General features: G+C 40.0%; 1 protein-coding gene across 1 annotated transcript; it reads right to left on the bottom strand.

Moving 5' to 3' along the window:
* Positions 1-494: 494 nt before the first annotated feature.
* tsc22d2 (TSC22 domain family 2) lies at positions 495-27,598 on the bottom strand. The gene is made up of 3 exons (XM_088313524.1): positions 25,427-27,598; positions 3,248-3,299; positions 495-2,499 (listed from the first exon to the last, which is right to left on the bottom strand). The coding sequence occupies exons 1-3, from the start codon at positions 26,920-26,922 to the stop codon at positions 2,215-2,217; spliced, it is 1,833 nt and encodes a 610-aa protein (XP_088169650.1). The 5' UTR covers positions 26,923-27,598; the 3' UTR covers positions 495-2,214.
* Positions 27,599-27,932: the final 334 nt, after the last annotated feature.

Genomic DNA, 27,932 nt, shown 5'->3' with positions numbered 1-27,932 from the left:
GATTAACAAAAAATAAATAAATAAAAATACTAAATTAGTTAATTGTTACAAAATAGATAATTACTTTATTCAGATTAGACGAAGCATTTCGGAGCCCCAGAAGCTGATGTTTTTAGGCTCATATGCCACAAACTATTCAATCAAACAATTGCCTTAACTGAATGAGGCAATGATGGGGAATTAATAATTTGTTTCTTCGAATCTATGACATCACTGTCATCACCTTACATTAACAATAGAGTATTTGTATTTGCTTACTTCCTACCAGCGGCTGTTCTGTGTGGTTTGTTGCGTTGGTCACATCGAGTACACCACACAAGAGTTGCATGCACACATTAGTCGATTTTTTTCCTTGTCAGATGTGGCATCTCTCATTTAAAAAATGTGTCAAGTTAAAAGTTGGCATGAGCGTACCCTGCTGAAGTTACATAAGTGTCATTATGCTAATCTAATAAAGTGTAATGTGTGGCTAGGTCAATAAATACATGCACATGTTCTTAATAAAACAGTCATTTATTATTGTCTGAAAACTAAAATTGTCTGAACAGCACATTACAAGGGCATCGTTAAGATTTATCTCCAAGGCTCAGTGATCACTTCCATACAGTACACTTGGCATGTACGCGGCATCTCCTTCAAATTAAACGCAAGGAAAACAAAGAGAGGAATAAACCCATTTGTGTGTAAAAAAAAAAAAAAAAAAAAAAGTCAGGAGTCCATCCTGTAGCACGATAACTGGTACAATCACCAAGTATTTTGGTTTGATTCTAAGCCACATCGACCGCATCGGAATCACCTGACGACTGCAGGTGACGCAAAGGAGGCACAACAGACAAGACTGAACACGGACATCCTAATAGGTAGATTCTCTCTGACGACAGACTGGGTTCCAGCTTCAAGTTGAGCAATGTTTCATAGTTTCCTTGTGGTCTGTAATTGGGAAACCGTTGCGTATTTGTAAGGGTGTGTTGGAACGCTACAATCAAAATTTAAATGCTCAGTTGTTTTTTTTTTAAATACATTAAAATCTGTCATGTAACAAAAATGGCTCCTTTTCATACTTCTCCGCCCACCTTGCTGAATTTGTTCCCTTTCATCACAACTATAGCCGCGGACAGACACTTTGACAGAATACAAACCGAGTTCTGGATTAAAAACATGACTTTAAGAAAATGGTTTGAGTATAGGGCATGCAGGTCATGCAAAGAGCCAAAAAATAATAAAGGGACGTGTGCATTTAAAAAAATAATAATAATAAAAAGGAGGGGGGTGAGAACAGAAAAAGACTTACACAGCTTTGCGTCTTTGGTAATAAAGTAGGTCCAACAATTTCACAGCTTTTCATCCCCCAACCAAGCCCCCCCCCCCCCTTTTTTTTTAAACCTATTTAAACAAAGAACCTCACGAGAATTAATAGTTTGCTTTATCAAAACCTCCCGGCACATATTTCATTTTATAGCAGGTTCTCTCATGTACTGTACATACCTTGTTCACTCTGAATACTTTACAAAATATACATTCAACCTGGATTTCAACTCATCTAAATTCTGCTTTAGTGTTTCCTTCCTACCGTCTGCTCTACTTACTGACACTTGCTTGATTGTGAGAGACTACTGAGAAAAGACCTGACAGATTCTAAAAAGACTTTTTTGTCTTTTGTGACATTGATCGTGACATTATGAAAATAGCAGCCCTGAAATAAATAAATGCAAATACTAAACGTGAACTAATAATGAAAATGATACATGTCAAAGGATGGTGGCTCTGAGGAAAACAACAACTAACGTAAGCTTTTTGTTGCAGCATATTATGAACGAGGCACTCGACTTGCTCCGCTGGACGCCTCTGCTGATGATGACTCATCCCTTGGTCGCTTTCGGCCCCCGTGTATGATGTGGCGTGTGGATGCTGACATTGTGGGAGCTTTATTTGCCACTGGGGCTTTCCCACGTCTTGCACTGCCCATTTGGACCACTTGTTGCCCCCCAAACCCATGCTCCTGCTCCCTTGTCCCGCCATCTATTTCAGCTTGTACCCACAATAAGACGTCCCAAGGGGTGACGACGGCTCTCTTTCGAGATGATGTCATCATTTTCCTTAAATGGAGCACATATAATGCAGCACTGTGGGGACGGTATGCGTTTGTCTCTGCTCGAGAGAGGTGTGGAATTGAGCGTGTGGACTGGTGGATGCGCTTGGTTGCGGGTCAGGGGATCACGCCGAGGTGATGTTGGGTTGGTGGGGGAGGCTCTGACCCCCTTCATGGTGCGACAAGGGGGCACCGCTGTTTGTAATGGCTGCATGTTGCTGCTGCTGCTGCGGGGGCGACGTGCTGCCGTGGCTGGAAAGGTGGTTGAGCTGATCCGAGTTGGCCAATGACTTGAGCACGGCGTTCTCGCGCTCCAGCATGGAGTTGCGCTCATACAGCTCCTTGATCTGCTCCTTCAGCACCTCCACCTCTTCGCGGACGGCGTACATCAGGTGACTCTTCACCAAATCCTGAAGAAACAAACATCATTATTATTATTAGCATCATCATGATCATTCATTCATCATCATACTTGAGCCGGTACACATAAAAACAATCTGTTTTTTTTTTTCCGCCCCTTTCCAACCAAGGATGTCAAATGGTCTGACAAGATTGTCCTATCAGATTAGAGAGTGGATTTGTCACGATAATAGGGTCCAAAACGGGTCGGCCTAACAACCTTAAATATTTAACGTGTTTACCAAAAATCTTCATGTGCGTGGAGAAAGCTGACTTACTCTCGTGTTATTTGACTCCATGAACTGTAATGTGAATAGAATGCCGCCAATCAAACGAGCGCCCAAAACTGACAAAGGAAGCGGCAGCAAAATCACAAAAACAAGAAGTATTTTCCAAAGGTAGTCTTTTCTTGGCAACATTGCTATCTTACAATGCTCCCACCTCCAGGCCTCTTCAGAACCATACACATGTTTTTGTGAGATTCCTGCCGCGGAGGACTTCGTTTCTAGATCAATGTTGGGAAAGGATTTTTATGTGAGTGGGGCTCTTTGTTGAGATTATTGGAGCAGAGCACACTCACAATACAACCAGAACTGCTAAAATGCCTGGTTATCTCTATTTTATGCGTGAGGTCTGTCAAGTGTTGCCTCTCTCACATGTCACTTTTGGTACTACAACTGACATTCGGTTCGGGGACTTGAGTTGGTGATGTGCTGAAAATCCAAATGTGCGCAATCTGCTTACACTGGAAAAACTCACCATAGCTTGTTCAATCTTGTTGTCAATGGCAACTACGCTGGCACCAGATGCACTGTGGAGAGAAAAAACAAACAAACACATGACCACCATACGTTGCACCACACGCTTTGCATTCATACTGCATAGAATTTACATTCACTTCATCGCTTGCACGGAGCACCTACTGCCGACTAAAGAGTGACACAAAGCAATTTATTGTGCATTTTGCTAGGACACGCCAAACAAAACAAGCATTTTCCAAATGAAGTCATGAATAAGGACATAATTCATTGTGTCATGCACAATCACCCACTATGTCTTAAACATGGCAATGTAAAAAACAAAATCAGTAATAAACTAAGATACATTTTGAAATAACCACTGCTGGCCATTAAAACTAACGAGTGTTTATAGAATTTTTGCATTAACTTTTAACACCTGTTTTATCAAGGTTTGTGTCACCAGAAACATGGGGCTACACATTAAATGAATATGTCTCAACACTACTATTTCACTGCAGTTGCTTTACATGTAGTGTGGTTTTCCTTCGAGATAATTCAGTAGCCACCAGGCAGTTGTCAACTACAACATCAAGCCAGTCTCTGGGAGGCATCTTATGCACAACGTATCCCGTCTGACTTTAGGCGAGATGTGGGGGCAACCTGGACAGGTTGCCAGTCAATGCCAGGGAGTAAATATACTGAAGTATTGCCACTAATGAGAGGAGTGGATACAATAAAAAAAATACATCAAGGCCAAAGCAGAAGAGACCCAGTTAGTTAATCATATCATTACTACATACATCATTAGTGTCGCGGGCACGTATCCCAGCTGACTTTGGGGGAGAGGTGGGGTACACCCTGTACTGGCTGCCAGCAAATCGCAGGGCAAATATCAATAAATAACCATTTACACTCAAAATCACACCTATGGACAATTTAGAGACATCAATAAATTAACATGCATGATGTGAAAGAAAGGAAAAAGCTGGAGAAATCCATAAGAACCCATACTTAATTACATTCACTAAAAATGTATAAATATTATTGACTGCAAATAGACTAACAATAATTAAAGCTCTACGCAGCAAGTCCAATTAAATTACGCCTTTTTACATTCAAATAACAGAATAAGTCAAGGCTTCCTCAAGGTATAGCTGTGTTGCGTGTTCAACTAAACCTCCGACACACACAAAGTGTATTTGTAAGTAAATTCAGAGACTGTATGATCATCAACTTACTACGTGTTCGTGCGTGCGTGCGTGCGCGCGCGCGCAGGCGCTCACGACCACCACGTAACACACGTAGACGACCCTCTCTCCCACTTACATAAAAGCGCGAACATACACACAGGGCGATTCAGATACTATGCCACAAGGAACATATAGGGAATAGGCGCACACACACTCGGATGAAGAAGATAAAAATCTCAAAAGTGTAAAGTATTTTTTTTTACCTGCCGCATCTCGCCCGATAGGACATCAAGCGTCCCGAATAAGTGGGAGAAGACCTCGGCGAACACGACAGACTGTAGCTCATTGTGCAGCGCATCTTAGCAGCCAAAAGAACAACAAAAAAAACAACTTTCGGCACGTTTCCAGGTAGTTTTCAGCTTCTACTGTCGCTACTTCTGGGTCGCAGTCGCTTGAGTATCCAACAGAAGCACACACCGCGAGGGCTGTCTTTAAAAAGCAGCTCGCGTGGTCACATGGCGAGTAAACACCGGGGAGGAGTTCAGCAAGCAGCACGCCCACTCGTACAACGAAACGGATTTCTTTTTAAACAGGTTATATTTTTATTTAGCAGCCTGACAGAAATAGTCCAGTGTGACTCCCGAGGCCTATGGTGAATTATCACTCTTTGATGTGGTGTACAAATGTTCTTTCCATTCAAAACGGCGGCTTTATTTTATTGCCGTGCCACAAACAACAAAACGAGCATTCACTTTACTTTTAAATGACGCTCTGTGTGTGCTTTTTTTTTTTTTTTAATCAAAAGTTAGACTAATTTATAGATGAAGCATATTCAGAAGTGATATTCAAAGCATGAATACAAATAATGTGATACAGCATGTTGGTGCATCTAATGAAATTTCAGTCGCGATGCAAAATGAGTCATGTTCAGTCACACACAACAGTTATATTTAAAATTACTTTATATTATTACAATGATTATGAAAATGCACAATTCAGTACCTCTAGAAATTGCACAATATCGCCAAGAGCTATATGTAATATTCAAACTTTGAGTTTTGATTGACATGGTTAGAAAGTTATTAGTTTAATAATGTTTATTGTTGGGGTCCGTAGCAGATAGATGCAGTGGTGAACAGAACAATATTACCATCACGAGTTGAATGAGAGTCAAGAACATTTGGAAACACTCTTAAAGGAGGACAAGACACAAGATGGCCAATTTTTCACGAAAGAGCTCAGTTTATGATTTTTTTTTTAATTAGGAAACTGAAATAAGTTATCGTTGTCTTTTTTATCTATTAATTTGGGAGAAATTCGGAAATAAGTGACGACTTGAAAAAACGTCTACTTTTAATGAGGAATATGGCCACGCCCCTCTCCGCTCTCTCCATGTTTTGGCGAGTCATTAAAGGGACTGATTACAAACTCTCCATTGGAAATCATTGTGCTTTCATTGCTTATAATGTCTAAAAACGGTGATCAATTGGCACCAAAATTCATGTGGATATCCCTACCTATGACCACTTCAACATATCAAAAGGATTAACCCCTCAGTGGCTGATTTATTGGAGAATGAGGAACTGTGGAAGTGAGAAGTAAATGTGCATTTGCATTTTGGTGGCGAATGGTTGCCGTTTTAGACAACAGAACTGACAATTCCAGTAATATTACCTCGCTGTGACGTAGACGGTGAAACCGGGAAAAAAATAAGCCGAGCTTCAAAAGGGGGCGTGCCAATTTGTCGTAAATCTCTTCACAAAAAAAAAAAACTGCTTCTTATATCATCATAACATCTAATCATTGCCACAAACAAAGTCAGCATCTTTCCGAGGCCTAAGCTGCCCAGCAAGGTGCTTGATGTAAAGTACACAAAGCAAAAACAGCAATAATCGTGAATTAATTACTCTGTCAGCAGTTTACTGCCTGGCATACTTCTATCTGATACCTTCATCACGAACAGCCTTTGATGTAAAAAGAAAACAATAACTGCCACAAATCAAGTCCACACATCTTTGGAGCACCAATAAAACATTGCAGAAAAAAACATCTCAAGCTGCCCAACAGAGTGCCAAGCATAAAATACTTGAAGCACAAACACAGCAATAAAAGAGAATGACTCGCTCTGTCTGCAGTTTACTTGTACTGCAGACTTTCTGTCTGATGTCTTCATCACAAACTCAAGATAGGCTGTGGCGTAAAAAGAAAATAATTGCAGGCAAGTCCACACTTCGGGTCCATCTTCGTGAGATGCCCAACAAGGTGCCTGATATAAAATGCATACAATTAAGCACAGAAAAGTGCAACCAAAAACACAGCAACAAATAGCTTTTCCAAAGAATCAATTTTGTATAAAATGCATTGGGTGACTTCAAGTTAAAGCAACAGTGTTGATTTGATGTTGTAATTCAAAATTCTGTTACATAGTAAAGCATTATATGAATAATACAATGGGAGTATTGATGTATGCATGTGTCTATTTATGTATGGACCCTGTTGTGAAAATGAAGGATTTGGCAAATTCATTCATACTATGTGGAAAATGTCAGGAAAACAGAATGGAACAGTGACAGCTGGTTCACTTTCGGTGGGCAGTAATCGTAGTAGTAGTAAATTTTAAGTGCGCCCTAATAATTGCAGTATATGAGCTCCTTTTACGCTGCCTGTAAAAGCTGCCATTTCCCCGTGTTGCTATTGTGTATAAACAGCACCAACAGAGAATGGGTGGGACATTGTCGACAAGGAATTTGAACACCAAACACATCCATGACCTCTCTTTGAGATGTCAGTGTTCAAATGGGAACAAAAACAAACCCTTTTTGACCACTCAAACGTTGTGACCCATTTGTCAGATTCAACTATACCCCTGTCATACAAAAAAAAAACACTTAAATAAAAAAAGTTATACTGAATTCATACAGTATATTTGTATGAAGACAGAAAAACTTGAGGCCGTTGAATCATGAATGACAAATGGTGTCTCGTTTTCCTCCCACCTGCGGATTTCCCCCAAAAAGAACCCAAGAATGCTGATAACCATTTGCATGTATGGCATTCCAGTGGCTGTATGATTTGGGGCCCTGATAACCAAGTCAAACACACTCCACCCTTAAAAGAGAGAATAAAAAGAGAGAACCATGTCAATGGGAGAGCGGATGTTTAAAAACATCCAAGTTTGCATGAAATGAGTTTTGTTTTGTAACAGCGACAGACAACGCCAGTTGGATTCAAATTAGATTAGCGACTGAGATTCTTCTTGCCTGAAGGCAGACAAAATCCCCTCATCTAATTTGTTGCCATTCAGTTTCCAACAAAAACAAAGCACCCGGTACATTTTATTCAAGCTGGAAGACATGTGGTGGTTTATATAAGGACCTCTTGCGGCGCGAACCTCCACATGGGCCTGCCCTGCAAACTGCGACGACATCCACAAACGCATCCTCCGACGAGACCTAAAGCACATTCCATCCATGGACACCTCCGGCCTCGAGGCCGGTGCCTCTAGAGCCAGACATCTGTGTCCGAGCCAACATCATGCTGTGACATGACACGGGAAAGATTAGAGGGTGTCCAGGCAATTTGTTTCTACAAGCTTGAGGTTCACTTCCAACTTTTCTGGGGAACATCTATTCGGGGGGCGTGAAATGCAGGCACACTACAAGTTCACCACCCTAAATAGACTTCACATAAAGATGGCATGAGACAACAAGCACATGTCACCACATCACATGACTCACCATAGCGTCACATAAATCAATGAGCTCTCCACTCGGGCACAGATGGAGCGGCACACGTCCCTGTCCCAAAGTATATAAATACTACCAGTGGGGGGCGGGCAGCTGGATAAATGAGACCACAGTTTTTGAGCGATAACAGCGCCCCGCAATGAGTTGATTTCAAAACAATAGTGGGATGGTGGGGACTACAACAACAGAGGAGCACGCGCACTGATGACTCATTGTTGCTCTTCAAGTTTTCCCTTAAATGTGCAGTTTGGCTGTATGACCAGATGATGTCAGCAAAGTATCCAATTACGCAACTCAAATAATGTCTTCCTGTAGTGATCGCATTTATTTTTTTTCCTGGGCCACTTTGAGAAGACAAATTCATTACGGAGTTTAAGATGTGTTGGGTGTTTTCACGAGAACTCAATAACAGGCAATTATAAATATTTCTATTTTGTGTTGATTATGTTTAGCCTCAAAAGTTATGCAAATATAATGAATGACAAAGGATTTCATGAACCAACCAAGCTAAACATAATGACATATGTTAGCTTATTAACGGTCTGTTTTAAAAGCCCAGTTAAGCTATATGAAGATTCCCATACATCATGAATAAAACAACTAAAGACCTTTTAATTACCATCAATCAAAATATTTCAACACCACTGGCAGAAAAAGAAGCACGTAAAAACAAGACAAGTTTGATTTAATTTTATTTCAAATCTGCTGTAAAACACCTTTATACTGAAAATATACTTGAACCTTACAGACGATATTAAACATTCCAAATCACCCGTTAACAAACATTTGTTAAATAAACAGCGCAGACAAATGGCTGTTGTCTTCATTGTATCATGAGGGTGATAAGGACAATTGCAGGATGCTGAAAATGTTTCATTGATCCCTATGTACAGAAGCTTGTTGCCCATCAATGAGGAGGTCCGAGTCCAGACAACGGAGACTAAACAAAATCTGACTTAGATGGGGGATACCTTGGATGAATGTTTTCCTTTCTTAGCATGAAATCAAGAGTCACTAATAGCTGTGTCTACAGCCCCCAAAGCTTCCTCGAAAACATACAAGAAGGAACGGTCCCACTCGCTTCCATGCTCATTACATAATCTCCAGACTTGTACATAAACAACTTCTCAGTGTTACATGCGTCTCAAAGCCCACCAGCGAACCTCCCAAAGGACACCAGGACTGGATGATGGAGGGCATGAGAAGTAATCAAAGCCCTAAAGTAGTCAATGAATTGATAAAAGTCATTCATTTTTGAAAATATGCATGATCTGGAGCCACCAAGTTGATTGGCTGTTGAAAGGGCTTGTTATTTTAAACCCCTTGCATTGGTACAGGAATGTTTGCAGTTAGCTCTCCACCACTTGGCTCCTGATAACATGTGGGAGGAGTTGTGGGACCAAGCTCAATTTGCAAAAACAGCAGAGGTCCGTGTTTATGGTTGCGCATTCTAAAGTCATCAGTGTCAAAATGCTTTTCGACCAAAACCAGCTCTTAATGTGTATCCCTGCATCACTTCTCCACTCTACTCTGAAAAAATCATTTGGGGAGATTTGGATATGCCCCACTTATTGCCCTAATGTGATTAAAGCCCAACTGGAATGTGTTAGCTCATACACCAAAGGTTCGATAGGCAAAATCCAGATTTCAGTGTAAAGGAGCATCACAAGATCAAGGACATTCTCGTTGGGTATCGCCTCTGAAGAAGATGCTTTGTGTCCATTTAATATCATTAGACACAGCGCCTTAAAAGCTAATACCAACATGCCAGCTGGGATATTGCTTAATAAGTCACATTTTGAAATGAAATTTGGCTTGTGACTCAATGTTTTGCTTAAATTGCTGAAATCTTCGGATTTAGTGAGTTCTTTGTCAATTTCTAGCTGCCCTAAACGGGAGTTTGCTTAAGGCGGAATAGGAACATCTATGCTTGTAAAAGGTATTTCCTGAGCATGACAAACTTTTAACTGACCAAGTGTGAAGCAATAGGACACTGTTAGGTAGATGTATGCTCAGTAAACGTTTATGGTATAAATACAGGTCAAATGTCATCCAGGTTTCCAAAGATAAACTTGACATGATGCAAATGGTACCTCCAAAACAGTAGCAACTTTAAGACCTGTGGTCAGTTACATAAGATGATCACTTTGAGGAGATGGTTAAGATACCCGCCCATCAATTCCACACTGCAACATAAAAGTCTTGCTAAGTTTAAAATCTGAGTTTGGCACATTATACAAAGCGGTGTAACTGAAATCCAGTTATTCTTTCAAAATTATGTACTCAAGGTCTTTGAAGAACGATTAAGTTGAATTGGGTTGGGTTCAGTACCTAAAGTATGCCCCGCAGCCTGTTAGTAAATGTGCTTTCAATTTTTAGACAAGAATGAGATTCCAATTTAGTCTTTGCCAGTGAAAGTATTTTGGAACAACAACAAAAAAAAAGCGTCTTAGGCTGTTACGTAACCTGTAGATACTGTTTGAAATATTTAATTGAATATTATTTAGTCCGGTCACATTATAAGTGATGCTGCTGATTCCCAGAAACCTCATTCTGTACGTTTAAATGTTTGTTACCTCAACTCATCTCGGTAAAGGGACATTTTGTGACTTTCTCATTCTATAAAACTTTGTATTACGTTAATACACATTGGCAACGTCAAATTCAAACCCTTTTAGGTAATTTTAAGCACCCTAAATTAGCCCTAAGTCACATTTACAAATCACAAATTCAACTTGAGAGATGTTAAATTAATGTCATGTAATAATCGACAAGCTCGAATAGAAATTTAAAAAGAGCTGGCCGGGAAAAAAAATATAGATCTTCAGGAATGCTCCGGTTTGCCCTCAAACTATTCCACTGCACCTCTCACATGTCTAACCTTGCAAGTCCAACCTTGCAGATGACTTAACTCCAGACAAAAGGACATTTCGGGAAGCAGCACTCTTTAAGTGCACTTAGGTGAAAGGCTTGAATAAAGTCCAACTGTTAGTCAGCGAGCCCAAAGACCACCAAGCTCTGTGGGGAAAAATAAACTGAACCACTAATTTGCAAACTAAAATGTCAGTCATCAATTCATGGTCAGACCTCCAAGCAGTCATGAGACTGGACTTGACCATAGACACAGACCAGATCAAAAGATGAATAAGAATATGTATCTACTAGTGTTTAAGGTAGTTAAGAGTTAAATTTATTAAAGTTATATATATATATATATATATATATATATATATATATATATATACATCTTTTTTGAATATATATTGTAATTATTTTTTGAGATATTAAAATCTGTGCGACCCCTTTCTTTGCAAATATTCCTTGCAATAACATCAAGACCCACAGCTAATAAAGCAAAGAGGCCAATAAATATACAAATTTGTTTTATGGCTAAATTTAGCTGTTGCAGATTTTAATGAGGTGTGCTTTGTAGTATGGAAATTATGGTATTTTAATTTTTAAAAAGACGGTAAAGAAAACGAAAAATTACAACAACAACAAATTGGACCCTTTATTAAATATACTTTAGTTGTTCTCGCTATCATATCATTGAGGAGAGTGGAAGCATAATTAAAAGTTTTGAAAACAAATTTTTCAATGAAGGTCAAACTGGTAGTCTTAGCTTTTATTTTGGGTTCACATTTTCATACCTGACTACAAAGGAGTCAATGCCTCACCGGTCATGAACCTCAACAAGCCTCAAACTCAGCGGTTTCGGATTGCAGGTTGTGAGACAAAATTCACACTCCTCACACGCCTCATTAAAACACTTTGAGAAACAAACTGAAAAATCACAGATTTCTATCTTCTACAGACGATCCCGGGAAGTAGGAAGCTGAGGCAAACTCGTTACTTACGCCACACCAGCACGCTAACAATGGGCTTTGGTTGGCTTGCAGAGTCACTCCTGAGTCAGAAATCCTCGCCTCTATGATGACGAAGCTACACTTCAGCCTAGTATCGTTCTCACAAAAGGGATGATGAGGCACTCTGAAGAAGCCATGCAATTTACTAAACGTTGCCATAATCGTGAAACATCAAAATCAATTCTTCGGGTGACCGAGTACATTTTTCACAAGTCTGGCTGGATCCATGCTAAGGCAGAGCATATCCAACTTTGGGCTCAGGGGGACGCCACACAGAACAAATAAATTACGTTACGGCGTGCGTTAGCCGTGAAAAGTGGCGTACAAAGTCAAAAATACATTAATGCAGTATAATGACTAAGTACAATGACACTAAATGTTTGTTCCCACAGTGCAGCCCTGAGTTTTGATATTGATTTTTCAGATCAACATCCAAAAGTAAATTTTTTTATTTTTTTATAATTAATTTAGCTTTTGTTCGCAAACTGAAATGTATGTGATTGAAATTGCCCCACTGAGACCGTTTCCAAAATTTTTAATTTAGTTGGCTACTATTCAGTTTTTTGTAAATAAGAAAAAACGTTGATTACATGGATGAAAAGGAGCCAATTGTTCATTGGTTATATTTTCATATTTTTATAGTTTAATAAAAGCCTTAAGGCCCTGGGATTAACCTGCAAGAAAACTGCTCCACAAAATTAAAAAAGTTGCTGCTGAAATTAAGTTTAGCAAAATCTAATCAAAAGCTCCCGAAATAAAAAAAGTAATTGCGTACATCAGTGAGGTTGGATCAACAATGCCCTTGATGAACAAAGCTTGTCTGTAAAAGAAGACATACTTTATGAATATTTACTAGATGAGTCGTTAGGGTTGTGTTTCTGCTAAAGTGAGCACTAGTCAACACACCCAGTTCCACAGGGGACGCCACAATGTGTTTCAAATTTCCAAGAGGCATCGCTCCATTCTTGTCCTTTATAAACATGTGCCATGTTTATTTCTGAAGGCAGCCATGCCAAAGCAGGAAGTCAATCACAGCAATGGCATATGGCACAACTGTGTAAACATCTCCGGCTGGCAGCAGTCCAAAAGTTGACTGATCAGAGAATTTTTTTTTTCTTATCAACACACCAGCAAATATTTGATGTATTTGACTGTCATTCATTCATAACACAAGCTGAGTGCGTACAAGTCTCCTGCAGGCCGCACCCCCCAACAACCCTCACTGCCCTCAAAAGCCTCACAGTGAGGCCCGAGCTACTTGTATTACAGGAGAACCACAGTATACTGGTAGGTATAAGGCTGGCTGACTCAACAGGTTAAGAATCCAATAATCAGCTTCACATCGGAGAATATAAGTGACAGACTACAGAGGAAAATACATCATCTACCGTCGCCTTGGTTGTGTTATTTTAATATGATCTGCTCTTAGCAGTGCTACAAGCTCTTGACTCAAGGAATTCCCGGCCACCAGTGGCTCATGACTGACAAAACGTTATCACTGATGGCTTACAAGCTGCCAGGAGTGTCACCAAATGCATTGACATTTACGAAAGTGCTATTTATCTCCATGCATTATAACAATTCAGTGACTGAAATACCCACCCATGACGAGTCATTTGATTTGGCAACTAGCCTTCAATAATCCTGAAAGTCTATTAAGGGAGTGAACTTTTGCTCAGTTTCTAACAGTAGCTGAGTCCCCAAAATTATAAATGCAAATTCTAAAAAAAAAAAAATTGTCTGTACATTCGTTAGTTAACAAAAATAGATATATTTCCGTTTTGCTTTAAAACAAAACTAGAGAATGATGTGTAAAACCTATTAACATGTTTGGTAGCGATACAAGTAAATCTAATGCATGCATATACCGTTCTGCATTGTTAAAACGGTATTGCATTATGATACTCCCAATTAAACAATTGCTTACTGTCAACAAACGTTATATAATCAAGATTTGTGTCATAATATTGTGATCTGTTCTCACATCAATAAACGAACTGATGCACGTTAGTAAATTACACCTGTGGATCACATAAATGTCAATGTAATAAAACAGGACCGGTGGATTAATTTTAGTACGTTGCTTGGGTGCAATGACTGGGTAGCGCAGCACCCACTCCAGGCCACACAAACAAACATGTAAACACACCCAAGCTCACACCGATTGTCTTTGAGCCTCATAATCACACTAGGCCGGAAGGTCTGATAGAAGGTTCCTGTATTTTTTTTTTTAGGAAGTGAAAAAAAAGGAGGAGCAACATGAATAAAGTAAGCGAGCTATTATTTGAGTCTGAAGGCAAGAAAGCGAATGAATGAGGGTGTGAGAAGAGGTGGAACAGAGAAAATGATCAAGCAGTGGAGACTGCTTTCAAAAATTGCATTATGTAAATCCAAATCCATCTTCCACTGCAACTAATGAATTATCATTGCATTCATTCAGACACACTACTGAGTTAAAAATGTTCCAATAACTACAGATTAAAACAACCGAGTCACCATTTTTAAGAAGTGTTTTAACCATCTGTTTATGTACCTTTATGTGCATTCACAGTACAAAATCGTTCTGGACATGCAGTCAACAACTAAAGAGTGGCTGCGCCGTATATACAGCTGCGGCTTATAGTCCGGAAAATACGGTCGTTACAAAGAAGAAGGGGGAAAAAAAGCATGAAAAGGGAAATGTTAACTTTGTCTGAATTGCTGGGTGATTTCCAGCTCACATTGCATATTAGAGGCAATGCAAGTTTTATCTCTGCTTGAACAATCGCACCGTGACAAGACCCAAGGAGTTGTCCTCATGCATTGGTGAGGTAAGGCAAAGCTATAAGTTTTAAGACCTCACTAACCGCATACTTCAACACAACAGCTGCGAGCTCAGCCCTCTTAACAAGCCAAATACCTGGTTTTATAGGTACAGTGAAGGAAGTTTGAAAGCGCTATGACTGCAGCTGCCAAAGAGACAGGTCCATATATCAGAGGTGTTGAGTGGAAAGGTTTCAAATGCAGTCAGGTGTATAAGTGAGGTAAACACTGAGATGGGTCTTGTCACGGAAAGCACAATTATTATATAATGCTGTACTAAATGAAGTCCTGATCCAACTATTCATCCGGACGCTTAACAGCCAATCTGTGACATAATGACAGCCGAGAATTTGAGATGCTTGTAGTGTAGAAGCCTGTAAAGAAGGATAATTGTAATCACATAACTCTCACAAGCTGAAGCTTGGTATTTATTCTACATTTTGCATTTTTAATGTTAAATTTGTTGTGTAACAAGGATTTGCAAGGTTGAGAACCATGTTGGGGGAGTTGCAATGACGTGATAGGGGCGTAAATCCCCCATCAAAATAAAAAATATCAACAAAGCCTTTCTCTATTTCAATTTCTGTTGTTTCTAGACCCGAATATAAGGGGACTTGGAGCCAAACGTTTGCATCAACAAGATCCCAAGTTACAATAAGACCAAAATCCGCTATGGATTATGGCAAATCTACCATTCTTGTGTGATTTTATGTTTAAGATCACATAAAATATGTTTGGCATTTGAGTGCTAATGCCATTTAAATTGTCGAAACAAATGTATGAATGTGAATATGATATGTGGCTTTGAGGATAGAATCCAGGACTAACCATTAACTGGTAATATACAAGGATATAGTTTCATCAATGAAAATGGAAATCAATAGGGAAAGTTTGACAACAAGAACCAGTTAAAAAAAAATCTGAGCCTCAGTTGAACTGATCATGTAATTTTGCATGCACGCAATTAAAGAAATGAAATAGAATACAGTATAATACATACTGGGTTTGTTTTTGCGAATGTTTCTGCTTTCTGGAAAAGTGACTTTGGCGGTGTTATCACAATGACATGGCACGTTTCCATTGTTGGGTCGCGTTATCTTTGAAACGTAAGCTTCTGTATGTAATATACGCGACGCATGGAGCAAGGGACGTTCACGCTCAATTGAGCAGAAAACACAACTGAATGCTATGACTGTTCACAAACTGAAGCAAAGCTGTGTCACCAAAGGAATATTTGTCTGGAGACCAACGTAGCACTGAATCTGTCATTCATTTGTCTGGTCATTTTCTTCATAACATTTTATTTTAAGAAAAATAGCCGTGGGGTTAGAGTGAGAAACTTTGACTTAAATCCATTTAACAATATGCTCTGAATACAAGCTCAGTTGCCATGTTGCAACAGGATGCCAAGAATGGGTATCTTGTGAGACGCCAGAGGCAAAGTTGCACCAAACTCTCACATCTGAAGGACAGATCTGCGGTCTAACAATGTGTGCTTGACAAGGGATTTAGAAATTAAAACTTCTGCCAATCAAAAAGCTTTGTTTGTTTTCTAAACCTATTGCAAAAAATCGTTATCATGCAAGCAGCACCAAAGTTTGGGGTGTAAATTACAGCTTGGAAATCTCTCGATCCAGCTTCCCTTCCACATGCACCGTCATCTGTTGTTGACAACATCCAATGAAAGTCCAACAACAATTAGTATTTCTTTACTAGTATTAAAAAAAATTGCATATGCCAAAGACCAAAGTGCAGTTAGAATAAAATGATAACGCAACCCTTGCATGTGTTTATCTTATTAAATATCTTTTTGTTATACTACTTTCAAAAAGAAGGATCAGTGCCAAAAAGGGATGTTAGAAGGAAAATCACGAGAAAGAATGTGCACCACAAATTGCAAGAGTAACATTTAAAGACTTGAGCGCCACTGCATGCATCAAAACTTGAACGATTTTGTTTTAAAACTAACGAAGGCCAGCTTATTTTTTCTACGGCTGAAGAGTGACAACGGACTTTTAACACGGGAACAATTTCCATTATCTCCTGTGGAAATAAATTGTTTTTAAAATCAGAAATTGGTTGTCTTTTATATGGGACAGCCTGTGTTTTAGTATTTGCTATCAAAACATGTATATGATGCTATGTTTGGAGGCATTCTCATCCTGTTGTGATAATGAGTCAATGCCATGGGATGGGACAGAAAGAAAAAACACCACCCACACCCCATAAGAAAACCAAAACAACACAAAAAAAAAAAAGAAAAAGAGGGACGTGACCCTCTGTATGAGACCAAGCCTGCAGCCGGTACCTGATTAAGTCTAAATCCTTGCTACGCAACTACGGACTGAAAACTCAATCGCTTCCATTCTCCTAGATTGCAGCGCAATGTGTGTCTTCATAAAGTGGCTTTGTTTTGTACCTCATCATAAAAAAATGAAGGAAAAAAAAAGGAAAAAAAGAACAGAAAGTTACAATGTTGGACAGTAGGTGACTGGTTTTATAATGTTAATTACCGCCACTTAGAGATTATCCTGTGAACTGTTTGGCCTTTTAAATTGAAACCTAACACTGAGTAGAATAAAATAAAATAACAGCTTAGGTTGGCAGGAATGAGTGACACACTGGATGTCATATAAATCTGAGCACTCATTTAAAAAAAAAAAAAAAAGGCTTTCATCAGAGATTTCACATAATTCTTAATGTGACTTATGATGAGTCAGTATATTACTAACACGGGTGGATCATTGCGCAGGAGGCCAGCTGGTAAAATCTTCAGCCTGAGGCAGCAAAGTCACTCGGTATCCTTAACGTTGCTTACCGAGATTCAAGTTGATTCATTTACTCAATGATGGCCCAGTGAAATTGCTCATATTTCTGCCTCTGCTTGTTGTACTCATATGGTACTCTCACAATTTCAACTCAACTGCATCTACAAGACAATGACTAATCGAAACACAATCTCAACATTTTCTAACTAATAATTAATGGCTTGATTATAGAATTATCTTTAAAAAGAGCAGATTTGCATTATGTCCATGCTCAGCTATGAAATCAATTTGTATATAATTGTGATTTGAGTTTGTCCGTTTTTCATTGGAGTAGGACTTTGTGGACTTTTTATAATTACTCATGAATCCATCTACTATTTCTGAATAGGATTTACCAGCAGTTTTTGTAATTTATAGATTTAGAATATTTTCCAATGCTCTGAATTATTTTTACTTGGAAACATTCAAAACATTTCACATAGGATTCTTGATAACACGGTTTCCTGTTTATAGATAAAGACTAGGGGTGCAATATAAAACGTTTTTAATCGGAAAATCGGTTTGGATTTACATAACGCACCAGTGCAACGGTACACAAACTAATTTAACTGGCTGACGATCCAATCAAAAAGTTTGAAATCAGTACAAATTAGTTTGATGTTGATGATTATTTGGTGCTTCTTTGAATTTCATTAACATTAATAGTTGGGACTTGGGAGAGCCATCAGATGTTACATGTTAATAAACATTAAAAAAGTACAACTGCACTTCTGCTCAAAAATGATAAATCTCTGAAGGAAATGCCTCATTTACAGGACTGAAAATTTCATTAATAAAAAAAACTCACTGCATCATACCCTCCTTAACTGAGCTTTGCCAAATCAAACCGAATTGTAACCCCATTGAATCGAATCATCTTGTACTTTAAAGTGAATTGAATTAACTGTTGATTACGTTTTCTTTCAGTCAATGAAAAAAAAAAAGCCATAACTCCAACCTTGTAATGACTAATCCTATATTCTGGCTTTGATCCATTGTCCGCCAGACAAGCTTTTGTCTTACTGGTTGCGTTCATACTTCAGGTCACGTCGAAGACTAGCAGCTTCCTGTGACAAATCGCAGCCAACTCCTTTGACATACCGTACACTGGGTGTGTCCTATGGGCATTGCGTTAATGACCGAAAGTTAACTGTTTAAAATAAGGCTAAAGCTTATTTGACACTCCACTGTCTACTGGTGGTGTAGTGTCTTTGGCACCATTGCAAGGCCATGAAATAAACGAGTCATAATATTGGAATCGGATACTTGGAGTAGTCCTGATGCCCGCCAATAGATAGTCTTCCTGCTTTCAGATTATTTGATGAAACGTCCTCTTCAGCATGCGAGAAAGCAGAAGTTGAATATGCTGATATAAGTCGTAAAATTAAAATGTGTGTTTTCACAAACTTTTAACTTCAGGAGAAACCACGTTGCATCAACACAAATTGCAAAGGACGGTGGCTGACAAGTTAGAAATAAGCATTCTTGGTCTGATTATGAGGGAAGTAAATGTATTATCAGAGCTAGACTTTTCAGATGTGAATTTAAAAGTAAGCAGTTCATCCAACCACAATAAGTGGCATCCACTTACTCAAACTTACATTCAAAGAACTAAGGAGAACAAGTAAAAAAACGAACAAAATGTAAAACGCAGATGATTGGGCGGGGAGGAGGGGGAGAAGAGGTTACGGTAAGAATCAGTTGAATGGAAATGAAACGGCTGAATTCAAATATTTCTTTGATCGCTAAAGAGCTTGACTTTGCAGAGGGTGCAACATGTTCTTCAAACTTCTTTGTGGCAAATCCCACACTATTCTACACTCAAGGCAAACAGTCAGAGGCACCAGTGAATCAGATCAGTCGATGACACCCATTGAAAGCAAGAGAGCGCACAGAGTGAAGAATGGATGACTCAACTGCAGCTGGCTGCCATGCTTTCTTCACATCCTCATTAGGAACGATTCAGACATCTCTAGCTCCAGGGCTCAAAGACACTGAAACATCCTTGTTCCAGTCTTGAGTCCCAACTCTCTGAGAATGCATGGCTACGAGTACTACATATTTTACAGAGAAATGGGTTAACTACATTCTCCATGATATTTGAGCCAATGAGACCCAAGTTCAGATGTGTGGCCATCCTTGAGAAGTCGTCAAACCATCATAAACAGGAAACAAGGACAACTGTGGCATTTTTAGATTCTATCCTTAATGAGTACTGGAAATAATGGTATACAAAATCTAGCATTTAGCTTTCTAAGGTCCACATGCCTCTCGATGGAGCATGCAGGTGAGGCACAACAGGAGTAGCCATATGTGAGTGACAGAAAAAAAAACAAAGAGAATGGAGGTGAGTGTCTGGCTGCGTACATGAATTTCCATCAAGATAAGCATTGGCATATTTTAACTTGTTGGGGCTGTTGAAGAATGACTTGCATCCAAGATATTTCACTGAGTCCCGACTTGGTCAAAATGTATTTTGCTCAAATGTAGGGTTGGAAAAATGTAATATTGTTACAGTTTGTTACCGGCTTAAATAAAAAGAGTTTTCCTTCAACAATTTTTTCCAACTAGTGGACCCCAAGAATCGTCCATCAAACGTACTTACAAAGGGATCATGCACGGCACCCAGTCTTTATGAAGCAATCACTGACATGAGTTGATAGCCTTTCTCAGAGCGACAGACAGCGCAAACGTGAGAAAGGTTTGGTCATATTTTCCAGTTTAACTCCTTTGGAGTAGGCACTCGACAGATCTATCCGGCTATCTGTCGAATGTCATATGTCCCTAGGTTAATAAAGACTTTTAGGACATAACTATAAAATAATTAAAGCAACATTAAATGCTTCAAGACACAATTAAGTCACCAACAACCCCAACTACCTTAAACAAATGTAATTTAATTAAGTATTGTTTTATATTATAACAAATCACAGGACCAGTAAAGTAGGCTTTCTTTCTGTTACACAAAAAACACTTTTTTTTTTATTTATTTTTTTTTTTTATTAGAGATGATCGAGAATTGATACCAGATATCAGTCCGATACCAGCCTTATTTCACGTATCGAGTCCTCATGAAGGCTGGTGATACCAGTCAAAGACACAGGTCTCTAAGTAAAAATAAATGGAAAATATTTATCAATATAGACTGACATAAAATATTTTCATCATGATACATCTTTTCCAACTTCATTGCGTCATACTGAAACAAATGTTGAACGATGAACCTGTATTATTAACCTGTATTAGTTTTGCACTTGGATTTATATTGAACAAAGACTAAAACACTTGTTCGTTTGATTTTGCACTTTTCTTTTTATAATTTATTACAAAAGAATCATATTCAGCGCCAGTTGTTTGTGTTTTAGTTTTAGCTTAAATTCTGCATTGCAGAGTGACATTTCACACTAACCACATTCAGCCAGTGGTCCAGTGGCCTAAAAATCAAGCTGGCAGTGAACCACGTGCTCAAGCTAACAATCCAAGCCATTCAGGATTACAGGAATGTGTCCCTTGGAAGTTAAGACAGCCCAGCTATCAGTGGAAAATAAGCTATTCCCTTGTGTCCAGGCCATAGCAGCAACCCATTTAGCACCCGCAACACATGTGCCCATCCCTGGTTTGAGTCTCCATTGCACCCCATCCACACACCCTCCCCCTTAGACTGCCAAACTCCCAAGAGGGAGAATGGAGGGAGGGGCAGGCACGATACTATAAATACATAACATGTGCACATCCTGATATCTCACCATTGTGGGAGCGTTTCTTTCTGAAAAAATATGGGGAAAAAATTCTGGAGTCTACTGGGAGTCTTATGTATTTCTAGCAGTGTTAAACACCGAGAAGATATCTTGCAGGCGGATCACAACCGCAAAAGAATTTTAATACGCTATAAGAAACAAGAGCCAGATGGTGAACAGAGTTAATACTAGTATATGACATCAATCAAAAGAAAAATTGAATGACACAATCCCACTTTTTACTTAGCGACTGACTGACTGACTGGAATGGCTAATATAATGAGGGGAATATACAGAGGAAATAGTTTTCATCATCAAATTTTGCATATGTGCAAAATAAACGTTTTTAGCAAGGTGGAGTCACTGCACCGCAGAAACAAATGAAAACGATTGCACTGACAGTGGATCGTTGAGGCCATATTAGGCGGATGCTGTTTTAAGTACAGCCGTAATAAAAGATCCCAATGTTTCCTCATTTAACAGCTCACAACGATGGCAAGATCACACCTTGCACTGTGATGGAGCCCATTTTGCACCTTGACATTTCAAAAACACTCCTTATCCGACTGAAACTTCCACTGACATTCAGTACATGTGCATGTGCAAGGTTTCACGATGACAATACACGTCAGCTATCACACATGTCTAGGCCCAAGTTCATTGCCTTGTTTGCTTTAAGAGGTGACGGATGTTTAACTTCATCTCAATCCTGTAAATGTAATTGAGCTAGAGGTAAATTCCATTCCATCTCACCCTGTAAGGAAATGGAAAACGTTTACACACACATTGATATGATAGCTCTTGATAATAATTATTGGCATAACTCTGTGGCTTTGCAAAACTAATTATGCATATTCAAGTTCATAGATTTATTTTATTGTAGTTCGCACGATTTCCAAATGTCACTCTAAATTGGAAGATTACGATCATCTTGTTTTTGTCTATGTTGTCTCTATTAAAAACAATATCAATTACTGTACATGGCTATACAAATGAGAGCCACAATTTATAGCCCTGATGTGCCGAGTCTGTGAGCTGAGGTTCAGGAGCAAAAATCACATTAACCAGGTAAAATAAATGCTACGATTGTGCACTAAGTAAAATAGTCCATTTATGACAGGTTCACATCTGACTACATGCTCAGTGAATGATAAAACAATGATGTAACACAAAAACAGATACCAAAAAATGCAAAACATAATTGCTTCGCTGCAGGTGGACATTTTGGTTTTAGTTTCATGAAAATGAGTCAGACTCATATAAACAAACGATTTTATTTGAAAGTAAACTTCAAACAAGTGTCTTTTTTCAGAGTTATTTGCACAAATGCGGAAACAATTGCCAGATTTCAGTTGCTGTAGCGGTAATTGATGTTATAAATGCCAAACATTATAATTTTTCTACATGCATGTGAAAAAAAATAAATTAATTTAAAAAAAAATTAAAAAAGCATTTAAGGCTGCCGCGGCCTGGTCTAGGTTGAACAGTATTCCCAGCAAGATATTATTACAAGATTGTCTTTGTTCATGTTTTTCTTCTGTCCAGACTGTCGTAAAGGTATATTTTAAACTCTGCTATACTTTACTGTAATATGTTTTTAACCTTCTAAATGTACCACTTTTGAGATTTCCCTGTAATGTAAATTCTATTAGAAATTAAATGTATTGTTAGATGTATTATTATTATTATCATTGAGAAGAAATGGAAAGGCATGGTAACCCATTTGTTATCTAGTCAATTACTATTTTGTATGTGTCGAACAGATTTTTAAATTATACTGCATTTCCTGCCTGTAGTTTTGTTTTGATTTTATTTATTCATTTGAGGTAGGTGTTATTTTTTTTTTCAATCTTAATGTGAAATAAAATATTTTAATTATGAATCTAATATGAATATTAAAAACACCATACTTGCATTCGACTAGTGGATTATTTAAAAATAATTTATCTGTTTAGTCAGTCAGGATGTTTTGTCAAATGACAACACCTAATTGGACAAGTAATTTCTTAAAAGAACCTTAAAAATACTACTTGATAATACTTGACAAGACAAGTGACTGTGCCAACACTCAGAAAAGGTGACACCTAACTAAATACTAAAACTTTGACAAGACTGACAAATTACAAAGGTGAGACTTATTTAAAAAAAAAAAAAAAAAAAAGTCTTAGTCAAGAAACAAGTCAGCACCTGGCTATGCTGATATGTACCAACAAAGACACTGAAGACTTGATTTGAGCACCAGACCAGAGCACAGAGCACACATCATCATGCCTTGTCATCCTACACACACGCGCGCGCATGCACGCACGCACGTACGCACACACCTTAGACGCTCACTGAGGTCCTCATAGGTGTGAGCGTGTGTGTGAGTAATGCAAAAGTGACCTCCTCTCGAGACCCATTAAATGTCCTGTCCTGCTTGCCAACATCGTCATAACTACACAGGCGTGCAGTGATGTCAGTCATCTTTCCATCACTCTCGTTTCTGCCTTCCCGACTAAGAAACGGGTAACGGCAGCTCCTTTCATGATTGCCTGGGACAACACACACATGCTCAATTCCTGACTTGAGCACATTATTATCAACCCAGTTGCAGTGATGTTGTAAGGATAGGGTATCTTAATCAACAATTATAAGCTCCAGCTTTATCTAGACAGAGGACAATATAGAGCAGACCTGCACCTCTGAAATCCCACAGCGCATCTCCCTCCACTGGCTGAACCATTTGATTAGGCACCAAAGAACAGATCAATGGCTAACAGAGGTAGATACAGATCGCAAATACTTAAAATTCGCCAACTTGGTCATCTTTGGTATCGGCATTTTTTTCTTTACTTTCAAATAACGTGTGACAACATTTTAGTTCAAGCAGCATGACAACCCTCTGACAGTCCCTAAAAATAGCTGCTGTGCTAATGTGACGAGGAACTGTGAGCAAGTGAAGGCTCAACCTTCACATGGTTTTAACGTTGAAAAAAGAAATTAACCATACAGTGCTTTAAATCCTTTATTTTTTCCATGACAGTCTGATAATTCCTCTGTTTCTAAACTTTCACTCGAACATCAACCTACTGTGACCTCGTTCATTACAGGAGCAGAAAAATACACATTTTGTTTAATTGCTCCCTTGTAGAATAAACGCAATTGGCTTCTTTCAGTGTGCCCAAAGTATTCTACACACCAATCTGACGTTGACCGCAGTGGCCAACGTGAAGTTAGCACGTCGGACCCGAAAATGACAGAAGAACACACGGCAAAAAAGACGGAGACGCCAACTACTCCGGACCATCTGCACATGCATGAGAAATAGTACCCCTAACATGCCACGGGCGGAGATAGACAATGCGTAGCCTTTCACAGTGATGTCCAATAACGACGGTCTTTCTTGAACGAGAGTGACTAATTTGTCTTCGCGCTCTTCTGTTCAGCCAGTCGTTATGTCTTATAAAGATGTGAAAAAATTTGCAAAATTGATTCAGTTCTTGAGGAATAGGTTCAATATTCACTGTTCGCCCGCTTTCGTCACTTCCCCTACTTGTCCAATGCACTAGTTTGCCATCTGACAGCCAGTCAGAGTGATCATTTCTCCCAACAACCTGACCCAATTGCAAATGTTGAATGGGCCGAACACGCCCCAACAAAGGCTCTGCCTTTCCGACGTTGCTTGCTACACCAAACGACGGATTGGTGTGTAGTGGCTTTAAAAGAGAAGCATGCTAATGTCATGCCCACACTGCTGTATAAAGAAATTACAGCATTTTCAAATAGATACACAGATGTATATTATAGGGGGAAAAATTTATTAAAACTCCAAAAAATTATGTATCCATCCATATCCTATAATTACTTTCCCTGTTCAGAGGCGCTGGTAACTGAAGGCAAGCCAAAGGCAGCCTGGACTGATCACCAGTCAATCATAGGGCACACAACAAAATGACAACCATTCACACTCACATTCTCACCATTCCTATGAGGTAACTGAAAGCATGCTGCCTTCATAAGAAAACAATCCTTCTTTGAATTAGTATTGATTAGAAAGCACCCTCTTACCTGTCCTCATCGCCATCCATGGTAATATGGATGCCAAAGAGGCTGTTGACAGTAGGACTGGGAAGGCTGAGACCCTCTGTGATGAAAGGCTTCATACTGTCTTTCACGGGCACCATACTGCCACTAGGCTGAGGTAGGACTTCAGATTTAGGGCGACCATCTTCTGCCTGCTTACTGAATCCGGTGAGAAGAGCTGGCGTGATTCCTCCGGTGCCAGGGGCCTGACTCGCCCCACCCGTAGGGGTACTAGTGGTAGTGGGCACTGTGATGGGCACATTCAGAACACCACTGGCAACAGAGGACGTGGGGGCGAGACTTAATCCTCCTGAGGGCTGTGTAGGATTGACCAACTGCTGCTGACCACCGCCTGGAGCCATATGGAGCAGGAGGCCTTGGGCGGTGGGTGCATCAACACCTAGCCCCGGGGCTACTGAACCAGCTGGTATGATAAGAGATGAGGGGGCCACAGAGTGAGGAGTTTGGGGAAGAGTGCTTGAACCCAAGTGCTGCGGCCGGTAATCTGGCTGGCCTGCAGGATGGTTTGAATAAGGAAATTGCTGAACTTGTGCAGCAGGAGGCATGATGGGAGACTTCTGCTGCAGGGAAACTTGGTGCACACCCTTAAGGTTATTCGAAAGGAAGGTTTGGGGAGCAGCAGGTTGTATATTGACCTGAGCATTTTGCGTTTGTTTTGATGTTGTCGCTGTTGAGTACCCTGTGGGCTGGAAGGCACTTGCGCCACCCCCAATCTGAGGGACCAAGCCAAAGCCTTGCTGCACAGTCTCTGAAGAATGGGTAGGATGTGTAGCCACGTGGCCACTGTCCACAACATTCTCCAAAGCCTGTGAGGAGGAAGCGTTGTTAGACACCACGGTGTTACTGGTGGTGGTCCCTATTCCACTGTCCCGTTCTATACTGTGATCGAGAGTTACGTTTGGCTTGATGCTATCCACAGTCCGATTTCCATTTGAATCAGAGTCTCTGTCATGGAACTCAGTGCAAGTCCATCTCCCTCTTCTGAAGGGCTCCCCAGTACCATGGTCTAGTTTAATGACCCTGAAGCGAGAGGTGCAGGTATTCGCAGGCGCAACAGTGGTGGAGACAGTGGCAGCAGGGGCCGGCACAATGGGCACACTTGTTCCCGAATGCTGCGCGGTCACACGACCGCCGCATGCACTTTTATTATTGGCGAGAGACCCATTGACAGGAGCTGTCAAAGAGGCCTGACCCTCCTGCGTGTCTCCCACGTTGTTTAAGGTTTCCTCAGACGAGCTCCGATCACACGCAGCAAGGTCAGCACGTGAAACATCGAATATTTCCGACGACACGTCCTCCGTTCGGGACTCGTCCGGGTCGTCCAGACTCTCGGTGTCGTCTGCAGTGTTGTTGGCCGCCACCTGAGCCTGCGTAACACTCGTGATCTGGAAACAGCTCTTCTTTTTCGCTGGCATTTTCGACATGTTGGCTAGCTCTGTCGAGTCAGTGTATTCCCACATGAAACGAATCGCCGCACGCCCCGTCTTGCCAATAAATTCACAGGAAGAGGACAAAACACGGAGACGTACCCCCGCAGCACTTTTCCATAGCGTTTCCCTCGCGCTCAGTCCACACTGAAGTCACAAGCGCGGTCCAAGACTCTCCCAAACTCCCGAGACGTAGCGCGGTCCCCGGTCACTGCACGCCTCCCCAGCCTCTCTCTGACTCCGGGTCAGCCGTCCTTGTGTCCCAGTGAGCCCGCAACAAGCAGGCCACCGTCTGAGTTGTTCAGCGGCTGTCCCCGGGACTTCTGTCGGAGGCAGGCCCGAGTTTGTGAGTCCACTTCTCTCTCTATTTCTAAATGCCGACTAGCCGAGTTAGCTCAAGAGAGCTAGTTTCGCCTACCCCAATACCAACAGGTGTGGAATCATAATGTAAACATTCCTCTCGGTCTCTTGGAGTAGAAAGTATAATCCAGCGGCGAAGAGAAAGAGAAACCCATCAAAAGTCGTTGAAGTTGGGCCTCTTGGTGGCGTAAGTTACTTGTGGCTGTTAGCTGACAGATAGCCACAAGAGCACCGCAACTGGAAGCTCACGGTGCTGGCTGCTGGCTGCCTGCTAGCTGCTGCTGCTACTGCCTGCCTGCCTGTCTGCCTCTCTTCCACCAGACAAGATGGCAAGAGCCAAGTGCATCCTGGGTAAAGAGGTCAAATACAAGTTACTCCACGCGTAAGAAATATTTTTAAATAATAGAACTAAAAAAAAACTAACGTCTTACTTTTACTCAGAATAAATTCCTTTTACGGCGATTTTCACAACAACACGAATCGGCATTACTATTACATTTTTTAATGCTTTATTGAATCTTTTAAACACACACTATACCAGTGTCACAAATTCAGTTAAAAAATTAAACCATTACAGATAAATTGTAAAATAGTCATAACAAAAGACAGACAAATGTAAAAAAAAAAAAAAGTTAAAAAAAACATTCAAAAATAGCAATATCTTGTTGCTTTTTTGTTCTTAA

The sequence above is a fragment of the Idiotropiscis lumnitzeri genome, chromosome 13 (genome assembly GCF_059441095.1).
Source record: "Idiotropiscis lumnitzeri isolate Australia: NSW breed Sydney's pygmy pipehorse chromosome 13, RoL_Ilum_1.0, whole genome shotgun sequence".
NCBI classification, from domain to species: Eukaryota; Metazoa; Chordata; class Actinopteri; order Syngnathiformes; family Syngnathidae; genus Idiotropiscis; species Idiotropiscis lumnitzeri.
This window is presented reverse-complemented; position numbering and strand designations above follow the sequence as displayed.

What these genes read in the sequence shown, in the direction of transcription:
- tsc22d2 (XM_088313524.1), bottom strand. Translation starts at nt 26,922, where the DNA reads ATGTGGGAATACACTGACTCGACAGAGCTAGCCAACATGTCGAAAATG. An exon ending in ATGGATGGCGATGAGGACAG is followed by an intron (nt 3,300 to 25,426) that starts GTAAGAGGGTGC and finishes TTCTCTCCACAG; the next exon opens with TGCATCTGGTGCCAGCGTAG. An exon ending in ACAAGATTGAACAAGCTATG is followed by an intron (nt 2,500 to 3,247) that starts GTGAGTTTTTCC and finishes TTGTTTCTTCAG; the next exon opens with GATTTGGTGAAGAGTCACCT.